This window comes from Wyeomyia smithii, chromosome 2 (genome assembly GCF_029784165.1).
Source record: "Wyeomyia smithii strain HCP4-BCI-WySm-NY-G18 chromosome 2, ASM2978416v1, whole genome shotgun sequence".
In the NCBI taxonomy this organism is placed as follows: Eukaryota; Metazoa; Arthropoda; class Insecta; order Diptera; family Culicidae; genus Wyeomyia; species Wyeomyia smithii.
In genome coordinates, this window is record NC_073695.1 from 92,765,561 (window position 1) to 92,775,082 (window position 9,522).

General features: G+C 36.6%; 1 protein-coding gene across 1 annotated transcript; it reads right to left on the reverse strand.

The window, feature by feature from the left end:
- Positions 1-3,176: 3,176 nt before the first annotated feature.
- On the reverse strand, positions 3,177-4,368 carry LOC129724897 (farnesol dehydrogenase-like). Its single transcript, XM_055680175.1, has 2 exons — positions 3,448-4,368; positions 3,177-3,383 (listed from the first exon to the last, which is right to left on the reverse strand). The coding sequence occupies exons 1-2, from the start codon at positions 4,009-4,011 to the stop codon at positions 3,213-3,215; spliced, it is 735 nt and encodes a 244-aa protein (XP_055536150.1). The 5' UTR covers positions 4,012-4,368; the 3' UTR covers positions 3,177-3,212.
- Between the last annotated feature and the right edge of the window lie 5,154 nt (positions 4,369-9,522).

The following is a 9,522-nucleotide window of genomic DNA, read 5'->3' on the forward strand; positions in this document are numbered from 1 at the left end:
TTTTATGCTGAATTTGCCTCTAAATTAAAACTCGAAGCAGTGATCTGTGATTTTTACTATAATAAAATGTTCGTTGTGTTTAGGAAAGATATTTGAGGGAAGAATAATAGGTTTCTGATTATTCTAAATTTAAATATTTTCCACAAAACCACATGGAAAATACAAAAACATAACTTTTTAGGCACAATTTGTCTCTAAAATTCTGATTTAAAGCGACGACACGTGATTTTTTCAATAAAATGTTCGTTGATATTCAGGAATGACATTCGAGAAGAAATAATAGTTATCTGATAACTGAAAATAAAGATATTAGTCACAAAACTAAGTGAAACATGCAATATTATGAATATTTTGGCTCAATTTGTCTTTAAATCTTAATTCAAAGCTATGATGTATGATTTTTTCCATTAAAATGTTTGTTTATGTTCATTGAGATATTATTCACAACACTACGTTAAACAAGCAAAATCATGAATATTTGAACTCAATTTGCCTCTAAATCGAAATTCAAGGCTATGATACGTAATTGTTCTTTATTGAAATATTTGTTAATGTTCGGGAAAGACATTTGAGGAAAAATAATAGGTATCTTATTGCTAAAAGTTGAGATATTACTTAAAAAACGACGTATGTTTGAAGATGATTTTCTGCATACAGAAAAACACATTAAAATATTCTTTTTTAAATTTATATATATTATACATATAATACATGCAAATTTTTGACTTTTTGAGTATGAGCTCAATTCGCCTGTAAATTAAATTTTTGTTTTAATAAAATGTTCGTTGTTTCTTCAACATCGTGCGAGCCGAGCAGAAAAAAATTACATTTCTGATGTTTTCTCAGTTTCGTGAATAGTAACACATTACGGGATTCGAAATACTTTTTTACTTTTACCAAAACTAGATTTTGGGACATTTGGCTGGAGGAAAGGCCGTATTTCATTGGTTTAATTTTTTTTAATGTCTACGTAGTTATGTGAATTAAAACGTTAACTTCTTCTCAGACGTGTTCCTTGGACATCAACAAACATTTTCGTTATATAAAATTCACATGTTATCTCTTCAGATATGATTATAGAGGAGAACTAAGCATGAATGGTCACGCTAAATTATTCTTACTTTGATTTCTTACTTCTAAAAGTTACATAAAAAGAGGTTTTACTGTGAACGATTGACGAATATCCGGTTATCACCCGAGTGTGGTATATTCGGAACTGGGATGACCCCACATAACATTTTCCAAAATAACGACTTCTGGTTTCAGGAAAATAATCTGAAGTGGTATTTGGCCAGCCATTTCAATACTTCCGAAACTTCCGAACTCCATACGTCATTTTGAAATCCGAAATAGCGATTTCCAGTTTCTGTAAATCATCCCCAAAATATCAAAATATGCAATCCAATATGGGTATTTCCGTTCTGTGCGTTCTCAGAATGTTAAAGTACTTAAAGTGATGATGGACGTATAAGATGTGAAATATTTTTGAAGTGAGTTGTGCTAATAATGCAATGAATTATAAAAAATGATTCCTAATTTTGAAACTTTCGATCCCGAGCATCGCCGGGAACGTTCAACTAGTATATATATATATATATATATATATATATATATATATATATATATATATATATATATATATATATATATATATATATATATATATATATATATATATATATATATATATATATATATATATATATATATATATATATATATATACAATCCGAATCCTTGGCGTTCTACTGTTTCCGTATCCACTAACATTCCATTGTAGTCCTGCTAACATATATAGTCAATCTTAGGCCCTTTCGCGGGTCTGTCTCATCTGGAGTATATACGGTGATTTCGATACCGAAATCTAGCGAATTTTCGGGGTTGTTTTAAACCAACTTTTGCATCAAATAGTTTACAAATTAGGATTCAGTAGTTTTAATGGAAGTATTAGTAGCATAAAAATATGCGAGATGCGCAAATTTGCGCTAAGCGTAATTTCTGGAAAAGATATTTACAAATAACTAAATCAACAAAAAAGCAACCTGCCGTGGCTCATAAAACCGTTTCTTGAAAAAAACAAGAGTAAAATATTTACCTACCTCCCCTATAGTTGCAATGAATTGGCAAATATTGAATTAAGAATGATCTAGCATATTTTTGGCGAAACGGAATCTGTATTTGTACACACTCTTATACTTATGAAACATATTTAGAATAGAGACAATGACAACGCAACATTTTCACGGTTGAGCGAGTTATCGTTGATAAAATGTTTCGCAACGATCCGTGTTTGTTATGAATTCTATGTATGGCTAACGCGGAAACATACATCTGTGAGTTTTATTTCATTGGTAAAATTCAATAATAGACTTTATTGACCAACCTGCTGTTGATGCTGTAAATTGTTTACGATGAAAAGTGCTGCCTTAGAATTGACAATTTTGCATATCACACTCAGTCCTCTTTAAAACACGTGTTGTATGTTAATTTTTGTTGTACAGTGTAGTACCTTTATATTATACTGGTAAACACAAGTTTTGCCCTAGAGCTCAGACTGGAAAAAATGAAGGGTAATAGGTTTTTAACCATACCTATCATTTTTGGTGCCCCTGACAGAGATAACTTTTTCAAAGACTTGAAAGAGTTTTCCCGTAAGCAAACGTAGACGCGACGAACCCGGCGAGCAATCACTCTGTGGCCTTTTAACTCACTTCTAACCAAACTAGGACCATCAAAATTCACAGGAATGGTTAATAAACTATTATCTTTTTAGGGCAATTGGCTCGAGCTTAGAGCAACTTTTTTCGCTTTTGTCGACCAGTTATCACTGCGTAACCGACACCCATAAAAGTAGGAAAGATAATTATTATTTCTTTAGGATATAAGTTATTGAATAGATTTCGACAAAATTGAAGTTCGAAACTAATGATTGTTCCAAAGCTCAGCAGTTTTTGTAAAAATACAAATATGAAAACAAAAATATTGAGCATCAAATCACATCAACTGATTCAAATGCGAATTGTGACTAATTTTAGGAAAATTTTTTAGGAAAACATACCATTAGACCTACCATTATAGAAAGAGGCAAACAAATTGATCATAATAAAGAACAATTTATTAGCACATAGATTGTAAAACGAATGTGTATGATACTTTAAGTAAGATTAAATACTCGATTTTCTGTTTAAGAATAATTATATATTTTCAACAAATTAAAAGTTTTCGCCCACTGGCTTAATTGTTAGCTCATGAACTTGCACACGCGGTGGCGTTCCAAGAACATACAGAACCGCATTCGCTATATCCTCCGCTTCTAGTGCTGGAACAACTTTCGCCATGTCCTCTGGAAGCATCTCGGTCCTCACCAGACCCGGGCTGATGCTCTAACAAAACAACAGAAAACTTGCTATTAATTTAAAGTGTTCAATTGCATTTTAAAATCCGTACCGTAACCTTGATTTTCGTTCCTTCCGTTCGTAATTCCTGGCGCATCGTTTCCGTTACAGCCGTGACGCCAAATTTGGACGCCGGGTAGATGTTCAAATTCGGCAAGTTAATTAAATGGTGCCCAAGGATGCTATTTATATGCACAATGTGACCATCAACGGAGCGTTTCTTCATTGATTGGAAGGCCTCGCGACTACAAAGGACCAACCCCATCAGGTTGGTATCCAAAACCTCTCGCAGTTGCTCAGTATTTCCAGATGTCAGCAAGGCGGTCCTTCGGGTAACACCGGCATTGTTAACAAGAACATCGACTCCGCCGAACCTCTCCTCAACTAGTTTAAAAACTTCAAGTATATCTTCCTCTTTGGTGACATCACATTTAATGGCATTCAAACGAGCACGAAACGATTCGTCCAGTTCCTCCTTCAAGGCTTCGACTCGTTCCACTCGACGGGCCAAGCCGACTACGATCATTCCAGCCTTTACCAGAGCCTGCGCCGTGGCGGCACCGATTCCTGAGCTAGCTCCCGTCACAACAGCAACTTTTCCATTCCAGCGATCCATCTCAAACAGAAGAGCGTCTGCTCCGTATCAGCTCCTCACGAAAACTGCCGTGATATGCTTGATGTTAAATAATCTAGCGTAAGCTTTGACTATTGGAATGAGATTGTGTTATTTAGCTACGTTTGGCATCGGGCGGCGGTGAGTTGCTGTGTGTGTGAATAGAGTGGTGCAGCGTCTAATTTTATTAGAAAATGAAGCGTTTTTCGAATTTCTTCAATCAACCGTGTGATTGTGAACAATTCAAAACTTCAACGCAACTTAAAAAAATGTCTCTTTGCTTTATGTACAGAATTAAGGAAATTGAATAAACTTGTGAAGTACTAACTATTGAGCTACTAAACCTGCAACGTCAATGAATTACTGTCTTTAAATTACTCTGGATGCATTTTTATATTTTTTTCTTAACTTATAACAACGATTATACTAATATTATAAAGGATGATAGTAATCTTGTGTTGCTGAAATGTTATCCTCCTATAATAATTATTCACGTGTTTGTTTAAATATCGCTTCAAAACATTGTTTATTTTATAAAAACTCACAACCATTGAAAGAATCGCACAAGGACGCCCATTTTTTCACTGCCTAACAATCATTACGCTGGTCGACAAAATAAAAAAAAAGTGCATTCCAGAGTCTCAAACCGGAATAAAATGAATGATTATAAGTGTGCCAAAAAATCGATTTTGAAGAAGTCAAGGTGCTCAACCTTAAATTGAAAGATAATGTTATTTATAGCATTTTTGTAGAACACTTCGACTTTCTAAAAAAAGGATTTATGAAAAAATGACTTTTTTTGCAATTCCGTTCGATTCTTAGATTCTTCCATAAATTTTTTTATTGTCGTGGGGTTGTTTTTGGATATATTGCATGGTTTCGTTCAGCATCACATTCAATTATTTAACTCACAGAGCCTATTGAACATCACAAAAAATTTCATGCTAAACTAAAAAATGCAACATATTTAAAAGCAATCCCACAAAAATAAAAAAAAAATGGAAAAATGTGAGAATCGAACAGAATTGCAAAAAGATATTTTTGTAGCTTGAAAACGTCATTTTTTCATGAATCACGTTTGGGATACCTGTAAACATTTTTTCAGAACGTCTGCTATAAATAAGATTATCTTTTACTTTAGGGTTGAGCACCTTGACTTTTTCAACATTGATTTTTTGGGACAGCCTACTATTCAACCATTCTTATGAATTTTGGTGCCCCTAGCCATTACCAAAACGTGCCAGCTTACGCGAGAATTCGCATAGTAATTGCTCGCCGGGTTCGTCGCTTCAACGTTATGTTTTCGAGAAAACTGTATTTAGTCTCACAAAAAAGTTAGTGGCTTACTTTACCTTACCAAACAGTCCCAAGCCGTGGTGTGGCCTTTGCTGTACGTAAGAGTCGTCTCCATTCCACTCGGTCCATGGTTGCAGTTCAGTTAGCTCTGCAGTCTGTGTAGGGTCCGCAGGTCGTCTTGCACCTGATCGATCCACCTTGCCCGCTGTGCACCTCTCCGTCTCGTCCCTGACGAATTGGTTTCAAGAACCATCTTTACCGGGCTGTCGTCCGACATCCTTACAACATGCCCAACCAACCGCAACCTGCCTATCTTAGCGGTGTGGTTGATAGATGGCTCCCCAAGCAGCTCCTGCAGTTCGTGGTTCATTCACCTTCTCCACACACCGTTCTCCATCTGCAGTCCACCGAAGATGGTACGCAACAGCTTCCGCTCGAAGACCGCAAGGTCGCGTTGGTTCTCCACAAGCATAGTCCATGTCTCATGCCCGTAGAGGACTACCGGTCCACAGTGGGGCGACTCCATACAAAGGCTGGCCAAGCAAAAAAAGCGTCGATAAATGCGACAAAAACTTGGTATTTACATAATTTTGGGGCGCTGAACACGAATTTGGCATCCATTTTTTGTTTGGGGCCGTCCATAAAGCACGAAACCCAATTTTTAATATTTTTTGGCACTTTTTTCCTGTTTTATAGAATTATATGATCTTTGACTGCAAGTAACGCCACCATGGGCATCCTCCCCATTGAAAAAAAAACTTAATTTATGGACGACCCCTCAAACTAAACAAATTTTGCCTGAATATATATATATTTTTAAATAAACTAAAACAACATAAGTATTACTAATAAACTAATTACAAATTGGAAAAGTCATCATCACCATCATCATCTTCCGCTGTGATCGCTTGAATCTTGTGTTGAATTGTGTCCAGAAAATTTGAAGTTCATTATACTTATCAGCAGGAAAAATGTCTTTCGCTGCAATTTTCATTTCTTCTAGTGATTTTCGATATTTCAATTTTTCATATATATGTTATCTTCCTAATCCGGTTTCTATGGTTGAAAAAGGACATTGAAATACATGTATAACACCATGAATTGACAACTTACTAGACATTAAATTAGGTGGTGCCGCTGAAGTTGAAGGCTCCATAATAAAATTCAACGAATTTATGAATTTGAAAACCAAGACACTGGAATGACTCAACGTCCTAAATGAATACGAAAAGATGCGGAGGGCGACGGCTGTTCTTTGTTTTTTTCTCATAAAGAAAAATGTGTGCTTTACTTTGGTATGCAAACGAGTGCGAAGCAAAAGCAATCTTCAAACGGGCTATTGTTAGCCGGAGTTTGATGGTATGAATTTGCTGCTAGTATTTGACACTTCAATCAGTTAAGCGAATTTATGATCATAAATTGAAAAGGGCTGAATGTTTTTAATATTGCTTTGAATTGGCAGAAAGTGATAAAGTTTGACATAATTAAAATTTCATAAAGATTTGTTTACTGTTTTCTTGTTTAACACTTATTTTATAACTTTTCATTGATTAATTTTGTGATTTTTGCCCAAATTTACATTTTATCCTTACGGATTGAGTACGATATCATAAATTTTCATTAATGGGGTATAACGGTTATGATTAAAATTAATCCTGGATGAAATTTCAACTTCAAAAATAAAAACTAAAAAAATCTGCTATCGCTTTTTTCACTAAAGTGACAATTTGCGCAGTTTTGCGCTACAGCGGACAGTATGCATTTGAAAGCTTACGTTTTACCTAAATTTTGAATGTAGTCACAACCGTGGCAAACTGCGGCAACTAAACTTTCAAACTACTTTTCTACAAAAAATCACGTTTTTTTTTAATTTTTTTTCAATTGTCAGGCCTACTATAACCAAATTTTACAATATATAATGAAAGGGGTTTATTTTGCATAATATTCACAACAACTTTTCCTTAGACGTCAAAAAAATCCAAGCTATCATTGAAGCTACAGAGCGTTTCAAAGTAATGTACTTTTTTTCATGAAAAAGACAAAAAACGTTAGTTCGCCAAGCTTTGAAAAGTCATAAAAAATTCAGATTTCATGGTATTGCGCCCAAATTTTGGATTTAGTCACTTGAATGTTATATCAATAAAGGGAAAATATTATGAACCAGCTAACGAAAAAAAAATTTTTTGGCTGATGGCCAGCGATTCCCCACTGTGCGGTCTGATCAGCGTCTTGTAGATGGTTAACTTGGTGCGGCGATGAATTCTACTCGATCGGAGCGCCCTCAGGAGACCAAAGTATGCACGATTTCCTGCCATAATGCGTCGTTGAATTTCTCTGCTGGTATCGTTGTCGGCAGTTACCAGTGAGCCCAGATACACGAACTTATCGACCACCTCGATTTCATCACCACCAATTTGAACTCGAGGTGGGAGGTTAGCAGTGTCTTCTCGTGAACCCCTTCCTTTCATGTACTTCGTCTTCGATGCATTGATGACCAGTCCAATCCGTTTGACTTCAGCCTTTAGTCCGATGTACGTATCCGCATCTTCACAAAGGTCCGATCCACAATGTCGATATCGTCGGCGAAACCAAACAGTTGAATCGACTTTTGGATTATCGTGCAACTCGTGTTAATCTCCGCTCTTCTAATGACACCTTCCAGGGCAATTTTAAACTGTAGGCACGAGACCCCTTGCCTCACCTTGCCTTAGACCTCTTCAGATTTCGAAGGGGCTCGAGAGTGCCCCCGATACTCGAAATACACACTTCACTCGATCCATCGTCGCTTTGACTAACCGCGTCAGTTTGTCCGGAAATCCGTAGTCGTGCATAATTGGCAATAGCTGGACCCGATCGATTGTGTCGTACGTCGATTTTAAATCCATGAACAAATGATATGAGCCGTTGCGGAACAGAGTGGTCTATGTGCCATCGAACAAATTGTTCAGGAGAAGCTATTTTCGAAAAATCTCTGAATAAAATTCTCTTCAACGGATTCTTTCAAACAAAATGTTCTAATATAAAGGTTATGGAGTGGTTTAACATTTAACATTGGGATACATAAAATTAACAGTTTGTTTGCGAAATCGGTGATTTTATCTCACCAATGTACATAGACCACTCTGATTTCATATATATTTTACTGGAATCCTCGTATCGTTTCGGAACAGATTGGTCTATGTACATAAACATAAATAAAAATGACGTTAACTCGTATTAGATGGCTAGTGTCACATGTTATATGATGTACATGGCATGTCACATGTAACATGTGACGTGTAACATAACATATAACACAACATGTTACATATTACATGATACTTGACATGTTACATTTTTCGTGTTACATTACGTGTAACATGTTACAACTCACGTGTAACATGTTACAGGACAAATGATAAGTTACACATCACATGTAACATGTTACATGTCACATATTACATGAGGGTATTACCTCGATTTATGTACATAGACCACTCTGTTCCGAAACAGAATGGCCATTCTGTTTCGGATAAAATTTCAACATGGTATAAATCAGTTTTAAAGTTTGATTTTTTGAAATTTTTCTAGTCTCCTAACTTCAGCTTTTTGAGTAGGTGCGGTTTATGTAAAAAACTCATTTAAAAAAATGGTCTTTAGACCACTCTGTTCCGCAACGGCTCATATGTGGGCACGTTATATTCGCGGCATTTCTGCATAACCTGCCGAACTGCGAATATCTGATCCGTGGTGGCGCGGGCACCCATGAATCCCACCTGTTAGTGCCCCATGAACTGCTTCGCAAATGGTGATAGTCGACGTCAGAGTATTTGGGAGAATACCTTGTAGGCGGCGTTCAGCAGAGTGATTGCCCGATAGTTGCAGCACTCCAGCTTGTCGCCCTTTTTGTAGATGGGACACACAATACCTTCCATCCACTCCGGTACTCGTTCTTCCACCCAAACCTTGATAATGATCCAGTGCACGGCTCTAGCCAGTGCTCCTCCACCGTATTTCAATAGCTAGCTGGGAAGTTGGTCCACTCTAGCAGCTTTATTGTTTTTCAGCCGGCCAATCTCCTCCTCCACCTCCTGGAGATTGGGGGCTGGAATCCTGTTGTTTTCTGCTCGTGCACCAAGATTAATTGCATACCGTACTCGCGTTCTACTGCATCGCCGTTTAGAAGCTCGTCGAAGTGCTGCTTCCACCTTTCGATCACCTCACACTCGTCTGTGAGGA